The following is a 25,850-nucleotide window of genomic DNA, read 5'->3' as shown; positions in this document are numbered from 1 at the left end:
TGTTCATCCTGGTGTCGGTGTAGAATGCTGGAGAAAACCAGCTTTAACCACCACACACCTCACCATCACCACTCAGTGTGTTTGTCCCGATGCAGTCCATCGCAACACATTACAGATGCAGTCTTTTTTCTTTTTCTTTTTCTTTTTGGAGCCTAATATTGTAAGTCACAAAACAATACAACTTGTGCCTGACAGTCATGGAGGGGATTAAAATTCAAACTATAGAGGCTATAAACTCAATAATGACAATAACACTGCTAATCATATCACTGACAATAATCATTGGAATAAAAATAACCCTGGTGATAACAGCAGTGAGAAACACTGTCAGCATGATGAAGCCTTTTTCTCCAGTAGAGGAATTATATTCTCAGTACAGAGAGTCTTGTTTTAGGCTTTCTGAATCAGTTCCAGGTGTTCCAAAAAACACACAAAGAGAAAAATTTAACAAAATAGGAGCAAAAAAAACAAAAACAAAATGTGTGTGTGTGCCCATCTACTGAAGAAGTGCAGAGTGTTGGACTCCAAGCATGAAGCTGCTCTCTTATGCTCCTCTTGCCTTGTCCTATTCTGGAAGGTAACTCGGCTGGAAGAGGAGCAAGCCAAGAGTTTTTTCCCCCCGGTTGTTCCTCCCAAGAAGCAGGGAGGAGACACCGGGTTGTAATATAGATTTTTTGGATTTTTCTCCAAAGCTGAGTTGAAGGAAAAAAGAAGCACAGACATGTCGACCACATCTTTCTTTACTGAACCCAGGCTGAAGGGGGGGATCAGGGAAATCTCCCGGCAGTGCAGCGTTAATGGAACCATAGCCAGTCCCGGTCCATGGCAACCACTGAGCGCTCCACTAACCCTCTGAACCTCCAGAGCACTCTGACACGAGATGCTCCACACGGAGAAGCTACATTTAACCACCACCACCACCTCCATCTCTTCCTTCCTGCTTCTGGCTGACGGTTTGAAGACATTGATTCTGGGACCAACTTTCTCGGTTTTTCCCCCCTCTACTCTATCCAGGACTTGGATCCCATTTCCCAAACCAAAATAAGGTGACCAAGGTGAAATCAAGGTGGCTTTCTCTAGCCCCCTCTGCTTTCTCCTCAGACCTCTGTTTGCAGGTCAATGATGTCCTGCCCCACCAGAGGGATGGTGGTGCCGGCTTTCTCCCATTCTACAGAGTGCAGCTCCAGAGGCGAAGCGGCTAGGGGCTCCAGATCTTTGCGCACCCAAGCGGGGGGCGACTGCGGTATCCCCCGGACCCCCTCCCATGGCCTCTCCATAGGAGCCTGCTGCTGCTTGTCCTGTTGGAAGGGGACAAAAGAAGTAGACACTTTAGCGCTGGTGCCGCTTATCAGCCCGGAGCAATTCTGATTTAATCAAAAAATGAAATGGGCATCATTACATCTGGGGGTGATTTTCTAATAATGAAAGTCATATTGTCATTTTGGGGGACATTATTCCTCCTCGAGGCAAGTGTAATATCTGACTATGTGTCTCGTCTATAGGCAGGAGAAAAAAAACTTGAGACAGTGAGGTTGTGTATAAACACTCACACTGTGGTTCGTTTTGTCACTTCCTCCTGAAGACACACTCCATCTCACAGACTGTAAGAAGGAAGGAAGAAAATACATCCTTATTCAAATGACCTCCGGGTTAACGACAACCATAGTTCAATACACAAATGGCTGGTTGATTTTTAGGGTCATTTTTTTTTACATCAAATAATCTCTTTTCAAAGCATTTGAATTGCCTCTGTTGTGTTTTTTCCCGTTTTACTCTTTATCTGTTTTGATCGTGCATTCCCTGTAATGGATGATGAGGGATAATATCGTGATGTGTTTACCTTGCTGTCAGAAGCAGGCGACTCTCTGTCTTTCTCAGCGTGATGTAGCTTCCTGTTTAGGTCCTGAAACATGTTCTGGTGGCGTTTCTTTGTGTGCATAATTTTCTATGAAAAGATAAAAGAATAAAAACGTTTAGCCTCAAAAGAAACGCTCGCTTCAATACCTTTAATACATTATAATGCAATTCATAATGTTGTTTCAAAAGACAGTATCCTAACAAATATTTACCTCAAAGTCCAACTCAGCGTAACGGGATTTCTGTCTCTGCAAAGAATAAGAAAGAAAAGGAAAGTCGGTTTAGTTTCAGATTGACTTGACTAGAGCACATTTAAAAAAAATACTTTTCCACAAGAGGTGAGACTATTTCTTCTTCTCCTCTTACCTCCAAAGAGCTCATGGACAGCGTGGAGATGGTCTCGCTCTTGGACATCATGGAGTTCATGGACTCGAAGGTGTTCTCCAGGCTGCTGTGGGTGATGTGTGACTCGCTGGACATGTTGTGGATGTTCTGGATGGGCGAGTCCCTCTCCGAGTAGGACACGCTCACCTGGTCGCAGGGGATGGACTTCATCATCCCGAAGGCGGCCTGGGGCTCTGCGAAGGGCCCGCTGAGGTGCATCAGTCTGGCCTGGGGCATCTGCTGCTCCACACTAATGTTGTATTTGGTGGGGTCGTCCTTGGGCTTGGACCTCAGAGTGGAGGTGGTGTTTGGCATGAGCACGTAGCCGCTGCCGTCTGAGAGGCTGCAGTCTGCCTGGGCTCGGGCCAGGTCTGCGTCCAGCTGTTGGAAGAGCTCTCCCTCACACACGTACACAGGCTTCCCACAGGAGGGGTCCACTCCGCCCACCAATCGGCTCTTCTCTCTCTTCAGGGTGAGCGTGTGGCTGGAATACTCGGGGACGGCCTGCATGTGGCTCTTGCCCGGGTTGGAGGGCAGCGTGTGGAAGTTGGAGGAGCCCATGGGCATAGGCATCTGAGGAGGAGGAGGCATCTTCTCTTCAGAAGAGCTCTTCATTCCTTTAGTTAAGAAAACAGGTAGGGAGGGTTAAAAATAATATGGAACCAAATTTTGTTCAATAAATATGTTGTCTTTTTATATGTGATGGGATGTGTTTTAAGTGTGAAGCTGGTGGAATTTGAAATGCAAAAAGGAAAATGGTTAAGAAAAAAGTTATTTTAAAAAGGGGCTTACCTTGTCTGCTTGAATCTCCATCCTTTTCGTTATCAGACTGCTGATAAAAGAATGAGAAGAAAAAAGTTTCTATCAGTGCCTGACGTATGCACATATTCATTTAGGGATAAAAAAGCAAGAAGCACTCAAGACATTAAAAAGGCAATAAGCCAAGAAATGTACCATATGCTGGGTGTGGGGATTGTGATGGGAACTGCCAGAGTCTCCGTTGCCGTCGTCCTTGCGGTCGACTACTCTGCACTTTACAGCCTCTTGAACCTAATGGATGCACGGGAGGGAAAAAAACAACAAAAGAAATCAGGAAATTGCCTTCTAACCACAGCAGAAAAAAAAAAAATCAAAAATCAACATTTCATTGTATTACTTTATCCTCCTCTTAATGTTTTGTTTCCTTACCTCTCTACGCAGGATGCAGTGAACCATGACAATGATGAAGCCCTCCAGAGAGTCGAAGACGGCAAAGAGGATCTGGAACAGGGCAGAGCGGCGGTCTGTCATGGCCAGGACAGCAGACATCCAGGTGAGGGCCAAGAGGGGTAGGACCACGCAGGAGCTCCACAGTGACGCCCTGCAGGGTAAATAATACAACTGGTTAGACACAATGCAATGGACTTGGTTTTCCCCTAGTGGCCTATTAGCTCTATTCACTCATGCTCGATATCAAAGACACATTCTCAATACACCTGTAATGGCACTGATGAGGGCCGATAAGCGAAAAATACTCTGGGTGTACGGAGAAGATCAATAAGACCTACCCAGCTCTCTCCTTCAGCTTCACGTCGGTGATGCCGTCCTTGGATACCAGCTTGTTGAAGACCAGAATACCAATGACCATATTCACCTGTTTGCAAGAAGAGGGAGACAGAAACAATAGGATGAGACAATGTAATAATAATAAGGTAATGCATTTACAAAAAGACAATGCATCGTTTAAAAGGTTTGGGACGTCAAAGTCAAGGGTACGTACCAAAACAACAGCGGCGGCAGGGCCGACAAAGGAGTACAGCAGTCCTCCCTCGAGAGACAGCCAGCAGCTTAAAAAGAGAAGGAGGGAAGAATGTTAATGCTTGACCTAAGAGAAGAGCTATTACAGAATAAGAGCAGAGAAAAGGAGAAGAGCCAAACATGTCAGGCTGAGACTTACTAGTTGACGGTGCCGTATCCCTTAGCTTTTGTGAAACCCACAGACACAGCCACCACAAGAGCGGGAAGGCCTGCAAGATAGAGAATGCGCAAAAGGAGAGGGGGGAGACATTAGAGCCTAGAAAGATGGAAGAAAAGTGGTGCAACAGAGGGAAAAAAGGAGAGATGAACATTAAAAAACAGGTGCTTGTCTTACCCCAGCCCAAGCACAAGAAGCGCTTGCGGATGATGCGGTTGCGCAGACGACCAGTGACAGCCATGTAGGACTGCCAAGCTTCTGTCAGCACCCAGCAGAAAGAGGAGAGGAAAAAGAAGTGCAGGAGAGCGGCCACCAGACTGCACACAACCTGGAGGAAGTAAGGGGGGGGGAGACAGAGAGAGAGAGAGGAAAAGATGAGAAATCTGTGTCAGTGGTGATGCTACTTTCGGAAAAATTCCCCAAAGCGGCGAGTCTCAGAAAGGTTTTTAAAAAAGGGAAGGTTAGAAATGGAACAGAAAGAGTGCCTTACCTTGTTGCGAGCTTGAGTCTGTCCGACCAGAATGAGGGCATTGGAGCATATGATGGAGATGCAGAAGTTGATGAGGATGACGGAGCGCTCGGAGCGGATGTACCTGGAGTTTGGGGGAAAAAAGGGAGAAAAAGAAAAAAACAAGTTTAGCGATGAATAGAATAGAGAGATATACCAGACCGCAAGGTAAATAATGGTAATAGCTGACTTAGTTTGACTATGCTTGTGGTGTTTTTTTTTAACTTACTTCCACACGGAGACATAGATGATGATGAGGAGCAGCAGGGTGAGAGAGGAGACCCCGCAACCAACGATGAGGGTCACGGACGGGAGCAGTGACTTGTCCATGATCTATAGAGAGGAGACAAGACCGGACATGGCACTTAGAGCTGTTTGCAAACACACACACACATCACATTTCCAGCACACAACCAGCACTGCGATCCCCACACACTGCATGCACGCGCTAACCAAGCCTGTGGGTGTGTTTGCCTTATCTGGAACAGCAGTCAGCTCCCTGTAGGCTAACAGTTTGAATGGCACAATCGGGCCACGGCTGAGCTGAGGCAAGGTGACCCCAAGGTGAATGTGTCAGAAAAAGATGGAGCGGCAAACTAAACAAAAAAGATCAGGGTCACTGGCTGCGTATCGCCACCGAGAGCTCTTCGAGTCAGCAAATGAGGCGAGGAGGATAGTGCACATATATCTCTATCTCTCCCTACAAAGCAAAGGAGGAGGAGGAGGCGGGGGGGTCATTTTAATTCCCAGGGTGTGTGTGCTCTGTGCTGTGTTCGGTCATTAGCTTGATGTGCTGCAGCAACCTTCTAACCATTGACAATCATCCAGAGCTCCCATTCTCCACTACCCCTGTTGTTGTCTTTAACATTTTCCCATTTTTCATATCCACCTAGACTAAGCAGCACCTTGCCCGTTCCCCTGTAGGGGTGAACAGGTGGACCATTATCACCTATGCATTAATCTGCCGCCACCTGCCCTTCTGATCTCTGACAGCAGTTTAGCACCTGCCACTGCCGGTGGCTGGTGACAATCCAGTGTTTCAAAACTGAACCTTCTGATGGGGGAAAACACAGCAGGGACTGTCTTTTTGCTTGTCTTGCCTCTGCTGCTCATTCACCCGAAAGGGCTGACACACACAAATCTCAGCCCGGGCCACCATACCTTCGAATTCACGGCAGCTAATTGTGTGGTATCACTGTTAACCCCTAATCTCTGCCCATCTCACACCTTCTTCAGTGGCTTTAATAAGGTTTGGAGTTAGTCTAACACCTTCTGATTGAGCCGTCGTCGCCGCAAAGCGTGCAAGCCGGATGGAAATGGTTTGGGTTTCACAGAATGAGGATGCCCTCATTGACAAATGGTGCGATTACATTTTTTGATAAGGTGTGAAGGAAAAAGGCGTGAGACGGCTAAGTGGCTCCAAAACGTGCTTGAGAAAATGTCCCTGAAATATAATAAATCTGCAGGTATCAAATTAGCTCAGATAGAGGGGAAAGAAAAAGGCCCTGCTTTGGCCTCCGTTTGATTTATTGCCAGCCTTAAATTCTTGTACTGCAAAAAACGTATGAGAAACTTGGCTTCACATTACATACGTTTGCCATTGTTGAAAGTGTCTGAGACTTAAACTGGTGCAATGCCGATCTCAATATGATGTGCTCCACATAGGCTTTTTCTGATATCAAAGCACAGCTGGTGAAGTCCAGCCTCTGGCAGCCAAAGACTAATTTAGTGTGGCAAATTTGTTTCAAAATGTATCAAGCGACATCAGAAGCGCCCCAAAACAGATGGCAGATAGCAGAGCTGTGAGCCGTCTTTTCGCTTTAGCATTAACCGAATCTGGGGAGGGGGTGCCAACAAAAAAACAAGGACAATACAGTATGTTCTCTTCCATCTCTTCCCAATCTCTATATCTGGGTTGATGCTTGCACCATGGGCTCAGAGGAGTGAAAGCCAGACAGCAGCTTTGACCCAAATATGAAGCATGTCTTCTGCCTGTCCTTGACCGAATCACATGTTCTCATTTTGAATTCATGAGAAGCAGCAGGTAAAGGCAGACAACTGAGAAACCCTGAACCAATTCACTTTTCCTGCTGTTTTTCTTGAATATATATATTTTAAATCAATTACCCCATACGGTCAAGGGCATCGGCTGTACTAACTATGGGGACTGCTCCCACTGGACCCTTAGGTTTTCCAGCACACATGATGCTATACACATGGCTCCTGAAATCAGACCATATCGAATGAGAGCTAATACACTGCAGTATCTGGCTGTTTTTCACATCTCCTCACACTCCTCTTTCTCCCACTCTCTCTCGCCAGGAAGACGTTATTGAAAATGTCCACGGCACACATCAAAGGATGGATAGAGAGGCAGGCGGGGTGGGGGGGGGGGGGAGTGAGGAGGAACCATCAATGCATGACCAGACGTCTGTCTCTCATTGGTCCGCCTCCCTGGCATTTTAAGACTTGCTGCTGTGGCCAAGGGAAGGAGGGAGGAGGAGGAAGAGGAGGAGGAAGAAGAGGGGTGTTGATGTAATCGAGAATTCAGAGATATTGGAAGACAGAATGATTGCTGCAGCTTTTTTCTTCTTTCTTTTTTTACTGTCGAGGGAGGTTGAAAGGAGGGGGGGTATGTGCAGCCTATAACAAATATGGGGAGGCACTGTTCAGACTGGCAACAGCGAGAGAAAAATAATCAAACCTAGTAGGATGTAAACAACAGGTTGGGGGGAAGAAAAGACGACTAAAGGGTATAGCAGGAGTAAAAAAAAAACACTGCAGTAGAATTCATAAGCTACTTTGCTGTTGACCGCACAGTAAATACATTTGGAAATTGATTAAATGCACATCTAAAATATATATATTTCCTCATAGAGAGAGTTTTATTGTGTGCAGAAGAAAGCAGAATGCAGAACAGAGATGGACAGGCCATTTCCTCTGTCCTGGGGGGCTGTTCAGAGGAGAGAGGAAGGAGGAGGGGGGGCTGTGTGTGTATGTGTGTTTCCCCCTCAGCATCTCAGTTATCAAAAATCACACAGGCCGAGTTTGCGCTGCAGAAGCCGTTACCACGGCAACAGGAGAGCGAGTAGGCTTCAAGGCAACACAGTCCACAGGGGGAAAATTACACATTGTCTTTGCGCATGAAATACAGCGATGCGTAATGACAAATTAAAGGTAATTAAAGCATCCGGTGCGCAAAGGTTCCCATGCACTAACTCAGCTCACATAAGTTGAGCTGCATTAATTTAGGCTACTCAGAATTCATGCATAATCGAGGTATAATAATAAAAAAGTCATTAATAGCGATTGATTTCATAGTTAAAGATCATGCAAGCGGCAACCTAAAGTAGTTCCCATGCACCATATTCTGTTTTGCCATTATGCATCTTATTGCAAGCAAATTACCCATCAAATTAACAAGAGCAAAATCCAATGTCAACATGCAATTTATCACATATCCATGTAAAAATCTAAATGCAATTGCAGTAGCCTATATCAACACGTAGCTCGCTTATTACGCCTCAGTAAAAAAAAAAATAAAAAACAATAATTTTCCGATCAGCGGCACCTGCAGGGAGACAAAGAGGTGCTGGCTGACAGCGCCACAGCAAACCGATCGGAAAACAACAAGTAGACTGCCACACGTTCACACTGCACCGTATTCTCACACACTGCACGAAACATCTAAGAGCAATTGTTTAAACAGAATAAAGAGAAGAACACGAATACATCTTGAAGAAAGGACAGAAGACTCACCGAGTCGAAGTTGACGCGCGCTAAAATGGCGAAGGTGGAGAGCCTGTCACACACGCATTTGGTTCTGAATGAATGAACGGGCACCGCTCTGCAGCTCCGCGCAGACCAAGACCCAAGCAGAGAGGAACTGCACAAGGAAGGAGAGGGAAGAAAGGCAAACGACGTGTTAGGAGAGAGAGAGATCTGACGAATCTCCAATGTGAATGTCTTTTAGGGATTTTTTTTGTCTTATGCATGATGAAAACATATATTTCTAAAATCCCATTTATAGTAAGCCCATAAGTATTGCATTTTGATCAGCCCAAACCAGAAGAAAAGGCATCTTATTTTTTTACATTTTATATAACCATGTTACATATGAGTTGATGTGATCCAGTTTAAGATGCATAAATACAAGTTAATATAACTTTAGGAGCTCAGTTGCATCTCATTAAGGCCTTAATGATGGCTATTACATGCTTGTGATTAATAGCCATCTGTGCCATGATTAATGATAATATGACTAACACAAATCTCATTGTAAGCATAATCTATATAATTTTCTTGTCGTGGGCAATCTTCCCTCAGCAGACAAGAGATTATTGGCAACACTTTCAGTTCACAGGGGACAAAGGACAACATTTTACAGCTTTCGAAATAAGAAGGAGGGGAATGTGCAGACAAATATGAATTATGATTTTTTTTCTCCATCTTGAGGAAATCTTTTCTCTTCATATTGTATTCATGCCAAAAGACAATAAAAGTGTTTTTTGACTAAATATATGGATGATTCCTATTATGATAATCCCCGCGTTTACTGTGGCAAGCCTGATCAGATGAATTTCTTTGATAAATTACTTTATGAACATCAAGTAAAATCAATATTGAGTACTTCACTGAGGCCATCTTTCAAATGAGATGCACCTATTGTCTGATGGCAAATTAACTCGAAACTACACATCACTGAAGCTACAAAAGAGTTTTGTTCAGATCCTGTCGTCATTTTGGACTTTTGCCAAACAAATCCTAAGGTCTTTGTGAGTAAGCATGAAGCGCAGCAACCCCGGGCTCTGACTGATTAGTGAATACTGAGGGGCATCGTAGACAGCAGGTCCAGCCTGGTACCAAGTGTCATGGGCGGACGGCCGCGGGGCCAAAAATCCCTAAGCAGTCAACTGGAATGGAATCTTTTAGTATGCTTGGCTTGCCAGATGATTGCGCTCTATGTTCCAGTTGTTGTATCCTGCAGATGGCTTAAACATGATGGGAAGTAATCCAAAAGGGACATGTGTGGCACTGTCATTTTCTTCCTATCTTTTGTTTTCATGTCACTAAAAGCATGTTCGCATATTGGCTAATGGGGCACTTCCTGTGATCAGATGTAGCTCTGCAAACAAGGCATTGACCCCCAAACTCTACCATCAGCCAGAGCTTCCTCCCTTTTGCCATTCCACTGTCTATGTCTGTCCTTCGGTTAATAGCATCTGCAGTCAAAAATGAATCTAATTTGACTAGAGGCACATCGTTAATTACATTTTCTCCTTTGATTCATTTTTGCTTTGGCTTATGCATTGACTCTGGCTGGTGTGTGTGTGTGTGTGTGTGTGTGTGTCCGTGTGTGTGTCTTTGTTTGGGTTGGGGTATCTGGTTGCAGGTGAATTTACAATTCTTATATGTACTCTACAAGTGTACAAATCTATCTATATGCAAATGGACCACATGTGTATTCTTTAGGAGGGCAGAGTGGGCCTGGGGCCAAACCAACAAGAACCTCCTTTCATAAGTCATTTAAATGCATCTGAGCATCTTTAAAAAAAAAAGAAAAAAAAAACTCCCACATGTCACAGCCATTAACCTCAACATTGACTCATGAACATGTCTAAGAGGTAGAGCAGCCATTGTTTCTAGATTGGCACTCCGAAATGTGACCTATGGGGACGCTGCGATGAATTGACTCACTGGTGTATGTAATGAGGTTAGAAGTGTTGCCTCTGTATTGCCCCCCTCCTCACGATGTGGGTTCATTTTGAGCGTTGCAGGAGACTGTTCGATTGAAGTGAAGTGTCACTAGAACCATTGAGGATCACTAGGGTTTTCATTTTTTAATTCTGTGTGCAGTTAGTATGTCAGACAGCTGAGCAAGGTCTGGCGCTTCTGGCTGGGAGACATTATTGCTAGTGAGTAGTAGAGTGATGTGTTGGACAAACATTTAAGGAAAGAATAACAACGGTGATCAATACTTACGTTTCGCTCTCATCCCAGGAGAGGCATGTCTCATTCATGGTGCCCTGCAAAACAGAAGGCAGATGGAGAGGTCAGTGTTAGGATTCTCTGCAGAAAAGGGAAATGTGTAGGTTGGTTCTGAAGAGCCGTGTGAGATGCAACAGCTTGGTGACAGGCACCTGCCCACATTGGTGCAAAACTATAAAAAAAACTGTTTCTTATCAGCTGCAGAGACTAATTACTGCGCACAGTGTCTCATCGTCGTTAGCTGGCCGTGTGGTTGGGGCTGTGATATTTGCCGGATTGCAACTGACACAAGTAGAAGTAAAAGTCACAGTGGCACTGCAAATGTCAACAAAATGTCAGGCTCTGCGCACCGTGGAGAGCAAAACACCCAGGGGTGGGGGGTGCGGTGGAGGGGGCTGATATTTTTTTCCTGTAAGGCTTCATTAGACTGGGTAACCATTAGGGACTTACATTGTGCAGGTGGGGGAACTCGATCTCGACTGGGGACGACAGGAGATTGGGGGTGGGCTTGACTATCACTGTCACCACCTTGGAGTTGAGGAGGGTGGAGTTGCTGTGGAGAAAATGTACGCAGTGTCAGTGTGGTCCATATGAGACTATACATCACATAACGGAAAATGAGAATGTAGAAGGAGTGTGTGTGTTTTAACAAGGGGCGCCATCTTGTGTACAACAAGATATACCTCATGTAAAGTTTAGTTAGGTACATAGAAAAGCAGAGAAATTCGAATTACCTCTGGAAGGACATAATCGAAGCCAGGTTTCTGTAGAGGACGATGCCCGTCACATAAGCATCGTTGCCATCTGGAAAGAGCAAAATGTTTAGACGTTTAGCCTCAAATTCATAAGCCTGCAAATTGGTTAATTTATGACAAATAAAAAAGAAGTTAGGTTTGTTTGAACTTACCAGTTTGTTCGATGGACAGAGCATCACGGTGCACTGAGATCTTCTCCTCTGAGGTCCTGACCCAGTCCAGCATGCCCCTCCAGCCCTTCAAGGGGAAGGTGAAGTTGGAGCTCGTAGTCGCCGGGCGCTTGTGGATGCTCAGCACTGAGATGGACAGAGATTGAGAGATAGTTGCTTTGTTAGTGAACTGCCCCTTAGAGGTCGTCTAGTTTTTCGCCTACTTTGTTGGCCGAAGAATCTTCTAATAATGCCAAGGAGATTTTGGTTTTCATGTTTCTCCCGACTGGAGGGATCATTACACAATAGTCGCAGCAGAGGAGTGTGAAGTTTACAGTTACTTTTACAGTGTTTGATACATTGATAGGTTTGTGTAAAAGCCCTATATATACGTTATTCCAAATAGACTTGCACAACACCATTGGTGATGGCTCACATAATGTGCTATATCTGATGCGCCTGACACTCTGTCAAAGGGATGACTGATGCGTTCTGCTGCCGCTTATATGGACTCACAGGCGATATTAAGATTGATGCACTCTCTGGCTGGAGAAAGGACAAATCATCCTGACTAGATGGGGAGCAGAGAGCAGCTGCTCAGAGGAGATTAGGGCTCACCTAAATTCTCGGTGACTTCGTAAATGTCCTGAAAGCCGCTCATCTGCATACCGATCATGTTCACAAACTCCTCAACAAGGTGCAGGAACTCCTTAATGCTGCCACCCATCTGGATACAAGGGAAGGAAAAAAAAAGGAAAAGGAGAGGAGAAAGCGTTAAAAAGGCAGGGGCACATTCATACAGTGGCACACGTTTAATTACATGCAATTTACACAATTAGTAATAATGGAGTCTACTGATTGATTGTTTTCCCCTTTCTTCTGTCAGTCTAGCTTGAACCTGTTATCTCCGAACACTCAGCAATAGAGTCGGGGAAAAAAAGGAAAAAAATACACTTCTTGCTGCTATGCAACCTCGGAACTTCCTTAAGGCCATAAATGGGCAGACCGTTGATTCATACTCTGTTTTTTTGTCCTCTCTTGCTCGGTGGAAGGGAGGGCTGCCTGACGTTCTCTGACGCAGAACTGCAGCGATGTGGGCGCAAGGTGTGTGCACGCATGCAATGTTCTGTCTGTGTATGTCCCTTACAACTGCCATCGGTATGTAGGATGGTGGTTAAAGAGAGTCACAGACTGTATGGTGGGCGTAGTGATTCTCCCTGATTCACTCTTTCACTGTTTCTCTCCCTCTCCACTTTCTCTCGACGCAGTGGCCTTGGTGATTCACAATATGGCTTTCAAATGCGTACAGACATGTTTTCTTTCTGTCTGTCTAACTTTTCTCCAAACACCTATCTTTCTTTGCACACTTTATAATTTGATTACACGTGAGAATGGGAAAGAAGTACATCAACAGGTGTTTAAAACACCAAAACGAGTTCTGTAAAGCCTATAGTAAGAACAACTTTTAAAAAGGGGTAAAAATATATGAGAATTTGAGCCATAGCCCTATGTAATGCTTTTGTTCTTGTAATGTCTTTCCTGAGGTCATTTTACCTCTTGTCACACTCTTATTCCACACTAAACCAATTTTGGGTGAGTAAAAGGGCATCTGAAAGTATTAATCAGTCACTGATGCTCTCCCCCCCTTATTTTCCCAATTTTCACACAAACTCTTCACTCTCCCCCTGAATTTGTCCTTTGCACACACTCATCCTATCTCAAGGACGGTTAACAGACTTTTTTTCTCCCCCCGCATGGGTCACATTCACTCATGCAAACACCCTCTTCTCACGTACCAGCTGGGCCTCTTCCCATTTGTCACGATGTTCTTCCTTCAGTAAGTTGCTAATGGTCTGGACATAGTTCTGCAAATCAGCAAATGGAAGGCAGAGGTGTGAGAAGTTTCAAAGATCAGGCTTAATAACATACTATTTTTGGTCAGAGAGGCACAATCCTCATCAGGTTTTTCAGTTTACCTCCACATCAGCGTTGCTCAGTCTCAGCTTGGTTCCCTTGTACAGTTCGGTGGTGTTCTTTAGGATGTCCATGACGGCCAGGAGGTCGCCGCTGTACTTTGCCCCCTCGTCAGAGGAGAATCTCAGGCGCGAAATCACCTCGGCCATCCCGTCCACGGTCTGCTCCATTTTGGCTTTGGAGATGTAGTCCCTCGACTGCAAGAAGAGTCGAAAGGTTAATGTTAGTCTGTGTGACATTCGCTGGCTTGACTTCACTACTGGGAAATTAGCCTGGCAGACGAAGCATTAAGCATTTCAATTAGAAGGGTTCATTTTGAGGGGCTTACCAGCATCTGAATGGTCTCATAGTTCTTGGAGACACACTTGATGTGAGCTGGGCTCTCCCATGAGGCCAGACCTACAGCGTCCAGGGTGCACCGGCGCAGAATCAGACCTGAGGCATCAGCAGGGCAGGCGATGGCGGCCATGTCTCCGGCGGGCGTTTGCTTCCACACAACGTCTCCAGTGTTCTGCTCGGGGCAGATCTCATGGGGCTCTATAAAGTGACAAAGGATAAATAGAAGGATAAGTAACTAACCCCCATTTTTTTGAATGGAGGTGCATTGCTGGTATGGCAACCCTTAATAACTGTAATTGTATTGGAGTCACTAACCAGGGCATCTCTTCTCACTGCAACGCTTCTGCTCTCCCTTTTCACCGGGGCAAGGTTCCCCACCGAAGAAGGGCCCTTCACACACTCTCTGTCTCTGCTGGATGCCTCCGCCGCAAGTCTTGCTGCAGCTGCCCCAAGAGCTCCACGAATGCCAGCGTCCATCAACTAAAGATAAAAAAAAGAACATTTCACACCATGAATACGGGACTGTGATATGTCTAATAAGTAATGTATCTTTTAATTGGAGAGATCACATGGGGATGAAGTTTTGTTTCTATTTTTTTTACCTGGACAGTCTTTCAAGAAGCAATTGGCTGTCTCTTTCCAGCTGCCGTGGCACTCTGAACCCCCATAGGAAGGCCCGTTGCATTCCCTGATCCTCTGCATGGTGCCGTTGGAGCAGGAGGCAGAGCACTCGTTCCAGGCGGACCACTCGTTCCAAGATCCGTCCACTAGAGGGAGCACCATACACACAAGAGAGTTACACTGAGTGCCAGGACTAGATAGAAGAACCCCTCAAGCCATTACAGGCAACACGGCACCCTCTACTGATGCCGCTAACATTTTACATGACCTACTTCAGCAAACTTGAGTGAAACAGAAAAGTTGGAGTTTTGTCTTGAAAAGATTACAAAAATGGTCATTAAATGTGGTGGTAAAATAGACTGAAAGAACTGCACTGTATTAAAAAAAAGTCAGACTGGTCAGAAAAAAACATCTCTATCACCCTAAATGGACTATTCAGGACACTCAATTTTCCGAGCCTTTCAATTTTAAATGAAATGTTTAATCATCTCTCAGTAATGGCTTTGCCTAAGAAACCCATCCACTGCTTCAGACATTGACAGTAATTCTGCTGTGGTGCAAAGAGACATCTGCTGATGGCAACGTGCAAATACATCAAGGTAATACACTGTCGACAGATGAAGAAATCACTTTTTTGAGAATGATAACCACAAAACCGGATGTGGGAAAAAGTCACTTCAGAAAGTGCAGTGACCTCAAACTGAAAAACTTGAATGGGTAGGTGGCAAAAAAAGGAAATAACTAAATAGCTATAGTTCATTGAGGGACCATGAGCGCAGTGTGAGTCAGACAGCGGGTATTATACAGCTGCTGACTAATGCTCTCAGAGGCTTTTTATTCTGAGGATTTGTCGAATCTGTAATGTTAACCTGTCACTGCAGTTCCAAATTGTGATTACAGTGAAGTCAATAAGTGACTTAATTGGCTCAAGTAGATGAATCAGTTGGCTGAAAGGTCAAGTTGCACAGCTGGTTGTCATGGATTTTTTTAACTATGGCAGTAAAATAATAGAAGACTGGCACATAGATATATACGTGCTTGGGATTGTATCTTTTAAAAAAAATCATAAATCATATGATTCGTTAGAAAGGATTAGGTCCATGTCTCACCTGGGCAGACAGCGATGTTGCAGAACTTAGTTTGTCTTGTAGGTCCGCGGCATGGCTCTCCTCCATTCTGGGGCATCTTGCATGTGCGGGTACGGTCACGATAACCACGACCGCATGTGGATGAGCACAGGCTCCAGGGGGTCCACTCGTCCCAGGCACCATCCACTATACACGGGCAAACAGAGAGGGATATTTTGATGAAGGGAGTTCTAAAAAAACATTACAACTTGTATTTTGAATGTTGAATGTTTATACATTTTATAAACTCTCCTGTAGGTGGGGCAATTCTCCACACAATCCCTGAGACACAGCACTCAATGTGCTCAACTATTAGGGAAAATGGACTTGGTATTGATTTGCAGCCTCTTCCTCCACAATCCAAATCTCAGTTTGTTAAAGCTCAAAATTGCCTAATCTGCGACTCCTTTATCTACTTTTCCTTTATGCAAGGAAAAATCACTAACGGGTAATGTGGCATTTACCACGATTGTGTGCTTAAAAAAACACTAAGTGTCCATGACATTTATTTCTCTTTGTCCTTTCTCTCACGTGTCACGCTGACGGGCACTCACCGGGGCAGACAGCAGTGTTGTTACAGGGCCGGTTCTCACGCAGGGGTCCAGTGCACTGGGTGGTGAAAGAGGACGTAGCGCAGACACGGGTGCGGCTCTGCCAGCCCTCTCCACAGGTGACTGAACATCCACTCCATGAGGACCACTCGTCTGTCTTAGTATCTACTGTGAAGAAAACACAAACGGAAGGTCAGCCAGGCACTCAACACTTGCAAAGGTTAAGATAGTACTATGGTGGTGCCACCTTTGGCTTCTGTGGTTGAATGCACATACACACTTAATGTATTTTTTAAAGTTAAATGTTGCAATTTCTGCCACTATGCATGGATAAATAACCCATTTCTTTATCGCAATCTCTAAAAACCTCCAATAACGAGACCTTCCTATCGCACCTGTTTGGGTTGCAACAACTCCTTGGTTAGAATCGTCAGCATTGTCTCTCTTCAACCCGATGATGGCTCGCAGACCCTGGCTCCTGCTAGATTCTTTGCCTGAGAGAATTAAGAAAAAAATAATGGCATTATTATTGCATTGAATGTGAGCCACCTGCAGCCCGATAGACCAATTTAATGACTAAATGACTAAATGACTAAATGACTTGTGTGCTTACCAATGCAGGCCTGAGGGTTACAGGCCCGGCCCTCTTCTACTGTTCCCTCGCACACGCTGTCCTCGGGCTGGCAGGCTCTGCTGCGCACCTGGACTCCACCACCGCATTCCTGGCTGCACACTGACCAGCGGCCCCAACCTGCCCAGCCTTCTGCAGGGAGAGAGAAGAGGAGGAGAGATATTGAGCATGGTTGGAAACAGTATACAGTTGCAAAAAAAATAAAAATCTAGTTCAAACTCAAAATTGTAAACTTTATATGTCCACTTAGTTTGACAGAAGAAGTACACAAAAGCATGAGTCAACCAATTTTCCGTCTGTAAACTTTATAACAGGAAGTGAGTAATGCTTTTTCTATGTGAAGAGAATGAGCAAGGACAAGTCTTTGTGAGCAGAATGGAGCACTCAAGCCGATGGCTGCTCCGTATTAAATGGCAATTATTTGCTTTTAACTAGTTGGCGTGAACCATGGCAGAGTGGTGTGTGTGAAGCCGACAGGAGCGTTACTATGGCGACACAGAGTGCTGCATTTCCGCTGCCAGCTGACTGTGAGGTCTTTGTGTTATTTTCACACACCCCCCCCCCCTCCCTTACACACTGCAACACCTCCCAGACCTAACCCACAAACATGCCCTCTATCTCCCCACAGCATCAGGACTCCATGCCTTAAAACCTTACAGGCTTGCCTAACAGGTATTGAAGAGCCGCTGATGTGTGTGTCGTTCAAGCGCTCTTGCCAATAAAGCGCGAAGATGCACTGGTAAATTTCTCTAACACCTTTGATTTACTTTGTGGCAGCAGAGTGCACATCCTTCGCTTGCCTTACAGACATGGATCATTACCCTCTGGCCACTCGTAAGAAGCAAACACTGACATAACAGGGGCTGGAGACTGCCTGCCGAGATGTCAGAACCTGGAAAACATGACCCCCCACTGTCACCAGTCTAGTTTAAAGGATGTCATTACAAAACAGCACAACTAAAAACACATGGGAATGTACTGTTTTTGTTTGTTTCTTTTGAGGATTAGATAATCCTAATTTTTTTCTTCTTTCTTTCACTTTTTTGAAAAAGTCTACTCTGGAGGACATAAATCAAACATCAAACATGTAACAAACTTACTGATAATCTCCACATCGCGTTGTCCGTTGTCTCTGGGGACGGGAAGGCACTTCTCCACGTAGACACCTCCCCTGTAGCAGCTCCCGGGCTTCCTCTTGGGGGCCTCCCAGCACTGGCACGGTGTGTTCATGATGCCGCAGGGGTAGTCGTGTGTGCTGCTGGACAGGCACTTCTCCAGCCACTGGCACAGCATCTGGCAGGCGGGCATACTGGGGTTCCTCTTTCCCACCACCAGGAACTCGGCCTTGAACTCGCTGACATCATTCTGCTGCCCGTCCGACATCATCATCTCCAGCAGTCCATTCCTCGGGGCCACCTTGCGCATCTGCAGGAACTGCTTGCTGGACTCCAGGTAGGTGACGGTGGTGGAGGCGTCGCACAGCCTCACCACCTCGTCGAAGCTCTCCATGCCCAGGTAGGTGCGCGAGGTCTCGATGAAGGAGTCGAACTGGAAGGTGCGGATCTGACGAGGCACGCAGGAGTCCGTGGGCTTGGTGATCTTCATGTAGACGGTGTAGCGGCGAGGGTCGGGGTTCTGCAGGGTCCAGGAGCAAGGCGTGGAGGGCAGCGTGGTGGTGGAGGAGAACACCCCGAAAAAGCGACTCTGTTCCAGGGTGGCACAGGTGGCCGAGGCTGGGCCGGAGGGAGTGGAGGACGTCAAACCAGAGTATAGCAGCACCAGCACCAGGGCCGCACAGGGCCCGGTAAGAGCTGACCACGCCATTGGGGATCGGCTCTAGGTAGAGGGATGGTCTCGTTTTTAAAAAATCTGATTTGCAGGTTGTAGCAGGTTGTTTCTTTGACTTCTTTGTTTGCAAGCTACTGCACTTGTTTTAAGATTGTTTGACTTCAATGAAACCCGCCTCTGAGGAATGGTTGAATTTGCAGGTATTTAGTGCAACAGACAATTTGTGATGTCCGTATCAGTAGGGGAGCTGCACATAGACAGGGAATGAAAAAGAGGGGGAAAAAAATCTGTAAGTTTACTTCACCATCTAAATGATCAGAACAAAACACTGGATATCAGTTTGCAGGATAAGAGTGTTCTCAGGAATTAAATGCTTTTTATTTGTATAATTTATTTGCTATAATATTCATAAGATGTATTGTAATTGACCCATGTTGAGTTGATATTCATGCAGAAACCATTAGTCTCTGATCACTATCAATGCATTTCAAGCAGATTCACTGATCTGAAATGCCCAGTTATTCAGGACATAAATGCTCAGGCACTGCAATTACAGTCCTTTACAGCAGGCTGATATCTCCAAGCTCTTGCTCTTTCCTCCCACACACAGAACTGAAGCGCGAAACATGTGCGTCAGTCTGACGTCCGTAGAAGCATTGCCACTGGCAACTACACACACGCTGATTAGGTTCTGTTATGTGTGCAATACACACTCCTTCTGAATGGTAAACAAGAGAAATGGTCATTTTGAAGTGTGATTACATACCCTGCTGTGGCATTTCAAAAATTGCTTTGGGAATTGTCCCTGCATTACATGCACAGAATGAAAGGAAATATGCATCTGCGACAAATGACAGTCACTCTTGCACATTCATTCAAATGCATGCAAAGTGAGCAAGATGCATTACTGAAACTACTCAAATTATGCACCTTTATGCTAATCTGCAGAGGGGCTACATGCATTTAAATGAGGCATCCACAATATATTATTTTTTACTTTGCCCTCAAGATGTTAATCATCTTGCAAACATGCTTACTAGACTTTACTTGTAGAGACCCTGACCCTAGCCACTCAATGACTAACCATGTCTGAAGAAAGAGTGCAGCGGCTATGTCATGGTGAAGTTGCTCAGCAACATCTTTCAAACACGCTCCGGTTTATTTTTCTGCCTTCTCATGTTTTCCTACTTAGTGTAAAACAGACTAAAAACATAATCTGAGGCTAACTAGAACAAATAGATATGATCAGGAATAATATAATGTCTGCATGAAGGAAGCACAATCTGTCAATGGAGGCTTAGCAAAAAATGCCTGCATTTTCTGTATGTGACCGAGAGGTTAATTACAAAGAAGGGGCAGTGCAGAGAGATAGCAGCATAATTGATGCCTATAGCGACATTCACTTTGAGAAGCACCTGCCCTCTTCAGGCAGAGAACTCATAATTACGTTCCTCGCCTCTCCTTTTCACATCTCCAAAGCCTCCCTCCAACCCCTCCCTCGCCTCAATGTGAGCGGCACAGCAAAGACCTTTGCTTTGTGTAGGTGGGTGTCTCTCTCTCTCTCTCTCGCCTTCCAACAACCGGAAGCTCCATGAATGAGCATCTGACGAGGCACACAGTGAAATGAAAGAGGTCCAGCTGTGGCGGGAGAACACAGTCTCTGTGTTTACCCCTTTCTCTCTCATCCAGTTGCTGTCGTCAACAACATTTGTGCAAAGTAGGCTAGAGTGGGCTGTCTGTTGTTATGGAGACAGTTTCTTCTTTTTGCAGCTCGGTTTGAAATACACAACCCTCACACATACAGAAAGATTGAAATAACTCATACCAAGTTAATAAGCAAGAGAAACATTGTAAATCTGTGTGAAACCTGCAGGCGTATCATGAGATGTGTCATTGTCACCATCTGCAGATGACTAAATCATTTGCATGACCACCTGAACCAGAAAGCTGCAGAGAGATAAATGAGACAGCCTGAAAACTGCTGACTATTCTCTGATGCATACACCTGCAGCGCTGGTAGCTGGTACAGGATTCTACAGCCAGACTTTCCTCCATTAAACTTTGACAATTGAGCTATTCTGTCTGATTGTTGTTGAAAATAAGATATTTCCCCCAATATTAAACAATAAATTTTTGCCTCATGTGTTTGTGTTAGTATGTGAGGGTGCAATATTTAAGATAGAGAGGAGATCCCAATTGCCCAACCTCCTTTTTTTCTCCTTCTTGCTGAAATGGGCTTAAGAATTTTTTTTTTTTGTAGCCATAACAGCAGGTCATCCTTCATCCACAAATAGCTAACGCTTTATTTTTCCCTTTACTGTACCGGGTGCTGATACTTGCACACATGTGCAAGAAAACTAGATTACTCTGTGACTTTGTTGCAAATCCATGTGACAGCAAAAACAACAACAGCAAAATGAAGCAAATCACTGCAGATTACTGACAGCAACTCCCTGCATCTTGGGACAAAGTTTGGAGAGTGTGTATGTGTTTGCTCAATTACCTATTGATTGGTATCTCTAGGGTGAATTCTATGACATAGGAGTCTCTCCTTTTCTTCTCTTTCAAGCAAACAAAATACAGTCCTCACTGTTAACTGACTGCTGTGCAATTTTGTGATAACCTTGCAAAGCACATATTGTTTCAGTCAACCACCTGGCTGCAAGGAGTCTTCATATCCTTCTGATCCTAACATACGTGATATGAAACTTTATGGATTCACACAAAACAAGTCATAATATCGCAGCATCTTTTGTAAACTATCATGCAATGTAAGCGATGTAAGTACAACAGAAAGTTCTATCGAGCAACCTGTTGCCACGATCTCACTTTCTGTTGCACACTGCCTCACCAAGCACTGTAGTACTACACTAATGGAAGGCTGCATTAGCGGCAACATAGTCGCTTACTAGAAAATCCCATGAAGGAAACAGACATTATGGCAACGATCAGTGTTTCTGACAGAAGCCAGATGAAATGCAAACAGCAATAAGGAGACTGTGCAGCGCTGGTTGGGAGACTTGAGAACGAGTTTCAGCACCACGGACAGCGACACACGAGTTTAAACAGACATTCAGTGCTGAAACAAACTGTGAAGCTGCAGGAGAACACCCATATACTTCACTCATCCTCACTTAATAACTTTCAATGGTCCGTCTATTCACACTTGGCTCCTTCCGAAACACATGCACGAACAACAGACATTAATAAGTAAAGTGGGACAGGTAAAAGGCTCTGCTTACCTTGAAATTGTTTCTTGGAGGTCTCGTCAGTGGCTCTCTATCCTTTCGCCCAGGTGTGTTGGAGCTGGGCTCGGGTAGCAGCCCTCAAAGTCTGACTCGACTCGAGCGTCTTCGGATCGGCGATCTGGCCAAAACTTTCGCGCTGTTTGAAGCAGCGGAAAGGGATGCTCCAGGTCCAAGCTAACCCAAGACGGGTCGATCCCAAGTTTCAGTGCAGTCCACTATCACAAGCAAAGAAGAAAATATCGTGACTCTAACCAAACTCCAAAGAGTTTACTACCAACTTTGTTTAGCTGCTATGTCCAGAAAAAACTGGCGTATAGCGGAGTGACAAATTGGTTGTACCGGAGCTCCAGCAGACAGTCCGTAAACCAAACGCTGTGGTCTCGCTTGTCTTTTCGCTCTTAGCTCCAGAATAAAATGTTGGTACTTCTACTCCCGGCTTCGGAGTCTCCTTGCTTGTGGTCTTTGCACTGCAAGTGGGTCCAGTCTCAGTGTCGCTCATGGCCTGCTCTGTGAGGTATATATCCAACCCCGCCCCCCCTTGCTCCAAGTTGGAGTCAGTGCGTGGATGGCGTACTGAAGTGAATGAGACAGCACCAAGGAGGGGAGGGAGTGCGCGGGGGAGACGTGTGTGTGCGTGCAACGCATTTGCGCGTGCGCGTAGAAGTGTGAAAGTGACTGTCGGCGCACGGAGGAGAAGGGGAGGGATCTGTTCAGGGAGACAGAGACAAACGATTATGCACACCAAACTACGCAGATATCAACGCAGAGCCAAAGGTACACCGGAAAGAGGATCAGCGGCATCAGTGTTCATGCATGCACAAGCTGATGAGACCATACGATGAATTGTTTTCCACTGAATAGTAATGCGAGGTTTTCAGTGTGCGAACATCGCAAAGGTTTAGTTAAGGCAGCATGTTGATATATCTCTCAACAAATATTATTGTGGAAGATTATTTGCTTGATAATAAGCAACAGTGCTGTTTTCACTTCACGACCGATGCCTTTCATTTAGCGTACTACACAACAGATAATGATGGATTCAGGCTCACGCGCCAGTTCATCGAGGGCATACAGGGATTATCCCCTCTCTGGGGCTAATTCAAAGGCAATCACATTTATTAAATGGTCACGTGGTGGGGTGTTGTGCACACTCAGCCGTGCAGAAATCATGATGTGCACGGACCGTTTTCTGAAAGCACCTGCAGCACATCAAATTAAATAGGCTAGATAGGTGATGGTGCAGATTTGGTCGGGACTGGGTTCTGTAAAGAAGTATTTTGCACAAAAAAAGAAGTGAGGGTGCAGTACCGCGGGAGAGGAAGGTGCGCGCTCGATCTCTCTCTCGCTCTCTCCCTGTCTGACTGTCTTTCTCCCGGAAACACACACTCACACACACACAATCGCAAGCATGCACACAGGAACAGGCGTCACTCCCTCACACTCTCTCTCTCTCTCTCTCTCACACACACACTCACACACACACACACACACACACACACACACACACACACACACACACACACACACACACACACACACACACACACACACACACACACACACACACACACACACACACACACACACACACACACACACACACACACACACACACACACACACACAGTCTCTCTCCGGGGATGTGGGTGGATCTGGGTGGTTCTTGAAGTGTGAAAGGGAAAACCTAACGTGGGCGTCCGACTAATGCTGTAATGCTTGCTCGGTTCCCCTTCCAAGCTGTACGTGTGAGAGAGAGAGAGTGTGAGAGTGTATGAGAGAGAAAAAAGAGTGTGTGAGAGAGAGAGAAAGAGAGAGAGAAAAAAAATCCAGAATTAATAAATATAGCCTATGTCCAAACAAAATGAGTCAGTAAGTGTAAAACATAAAGAGGGAGGAGATCAGATGTGACCATCAGTCATTGTCTCTCCTCAATATTGCCGTTCAGTTTCCTGAGAAGACACAGAGCCATGGTGGGAGTGAGGTGTCATGCTGTGCTGTGGTGTCATGGGAAATTTTAGATCCCACGTCCCGTCGGGGGTCGTGGAAATGACCAGATACTTGACAGAACAACATAAAGAAACGTATTTTCCTCCGTTAAATGACGTTGCTCATTGGCACATTTATAAAAGCATGCGTAATCACAGGTTGAGAGCATATTTTTGTCGAGGACAGGGGCATAGATTGACCTCATAGTTCAGGTCAGGTCGTTACGGAGTGCACACCTGGGTCCTGAACTCAGACAATACATCTTGTGTTTGTTTTTCCAAAAAAAGAGAGGGAGAGAGAAAAAGCCTGAGGATTTATTCTTGGGGGGGGGGGGGGGGGGGGGGGGGATGACTTGACTTGCATTTCTGTTTTATGCCATTGTAAATGGAATTTTTTGGGCAATGGACTAAGATAATAATACTAGGCCTACTACTTAATACTAAGATGTCAACTTGTGCTTTGCCATCAATAATAACTGCGATTGGTATCTTGTAATTTAGTATGACTGGTATACCACTTTTGTTTATAGTATCCCGGAAAAGACGAAATTGTATTAATCCTGTCATACCGATCATATTTTCACCAAACATTTAAAACCTTCTGTCATTTCAAGGTAAAAATATAATAAAATAATTTTGACTCTGCACCTTCCTGTCCCCCTTTTAGCCCTTCTCCTTACAGTGTGTTGATATTTGAATGTGCAGAGAGCCAACTTTCAAATCTCTTCTGTGAGCTGCACTTAAAAACATCTCAAAATAAAAAAAAGTTACGTTTTGCGGTAACACTTTACAATAAGGTACACAAAAAAAGAGTAGTTACCCTTTTAAAAAGGGTAGTCTACCTTTTAAAAAGGTAAATTTACCTTAAAGTTACCACAACATAAGTATGACTTCACACGTGCGTCCACCCTCAAGAAAAATGTGTCACATGATACCACTTGCTGCGCACAGCGAAACAATACGTAATATCACACATACGTAAAGCAGTTTGTCACACAACATGGTTTGATCCCACACATCTCTGCATGGTCCTACTCTAGAGTGTATCAATTAGATAGCCTATATCGACACATAAACGCTATGATAGATACACTAGGCACAGTCATTACAATCATTTCCAGCTCATTCTAACTCTGTTATTAACCTGATTTATTTGATATTAGTCATGAATGTACCAAATAGCCTTTTTGCTAGCAAAGAGCATGTTTCATGAAGCTTTCTGTCATCTGAGAAGATGACAGAAAGCTTCCTCTCAGCCCTTCTGGTGTTTGAGCAGAAAGCTTCTCAATGTGGATGTAGGCCCTGCTTTGTAAACAAATGAGCCGTTGGACACGCAGCATGTGAGAAGTTTGGCAAATCTTCAAGAACCTCACTCTCCCCCATTCTTAGCAGGGCTAGCACAAGGCACCTGGAGATGTTGTGAAGATGAGCTGATGTAGATTAGCATAAACTGGACAAACAGTGTTAGTCTGGCGGAAAGTCTCTAGACAGTCTGGGAAAAGGAGCCAACAGAGTTTTTCTGTTCACTGTCTACTGCTTCGCTGTAGCAAGTTCATTTAAACTCCAACTGCTTAATCACGGCCCAAGAACTACACTGGCGGGCACGTGTGGCTGCATGAGGCTTATGTGGGAGTAATGAACAAATACATAGCATGGGCTAATAAACACTAATGACTTATACCAAACAACCGACAGCCAAGTCTTTGCACCTGCTCATTTGAACCTTGCATGCCTTCTGCTTTGCCAGTGCTCATTTGAGAGGGAGGCGTGGGCACCTGCAGGCACCGTTACATAAACAAATGCCCATATTAGTGAATTTTCACTTTGAGGAAATACCAGCACGCCTCTGCACCCATCGTGTCCACGCTCTCCTCCACACGAGCCAGGACAGCCCTCTCAGTACACATGTATTTTGGAAGTGTGAATAAGCACTTATGGGCCCAGAAAAAAAGGGTTTCCGTGACACGTCCAAAGAGAGCCGAATCCCCGCA

The 25,850-nt window shown here is 45.1% G+C and overlaps 1 protein-coding gene across 1 annotated transcript; it reads right to left on the bottom strand.

Annotated features, from left to right (window-relative positions):
• Nucleotides 1-1,097: 1,097 nt before the first annotated feature.
• LOC307263849 (adhesion G protein-coupled receptor B1-like) lies at nt 1,098-18,662 on the bottom strand (the record flags this gene model as incomplete). Its single annotated transcript, XM_080045133.1, has 30 exons — nt 1,098-1,298; nt 1,551-1,601; nt 1,841-1,945; nt 2,070-2,105; nt 2,224-2,858; nt 3,034-3,073; nt 3,196-3,291; nt 3,430-3,601; nt 3,789-3,874; nt 4,001-4,067; nt 4,178-4,247; nt 4,373-4,523; nt 4,686-4,788; nt 4,933-5,036; nt 8,463-8,589; nt 10,686-10,729; nt 11,142-11,244; nt 11,426-11,495; nt 11,599-11,742; nt 12,214-12,322; nt 13,392-13,460; nt 13,572-13,766; nt 13,898-14,106; nt 14,224-14,388; nt 14,511-14,675; nt 15,639-15,803; nt 16,211-16,375; nt 16,603-16,701; nt 16,821-16,970; nt 17,939-18,662. 30 exons carry the CDS (start codon nt 18,660-18,662, stop codon nt 1,098-1,100), a joined length of 4,620 nt encoding a protein of 1,539 aa, XP_079901259.1.
• Nucleotides 18,663-25,850: the final 7,188 nt, after the last annotated feature.

Source organism: Ammodytes marinus (assembly GCF_949987685.1).
Source record: "Ammodytes marinus genome assembly, chromosome: 17".
Taxonomy (NCBI): domain Eukaryota; kingdom Metazoa; phylum Chordata; class Actinopteri; order Uranoscopiformes; family Ammodytidae; genus Ammodytes; species Ammodytes marinus.
This window is presented reverse-complemented; position numbering and strand designations above follow the sequence as displayed.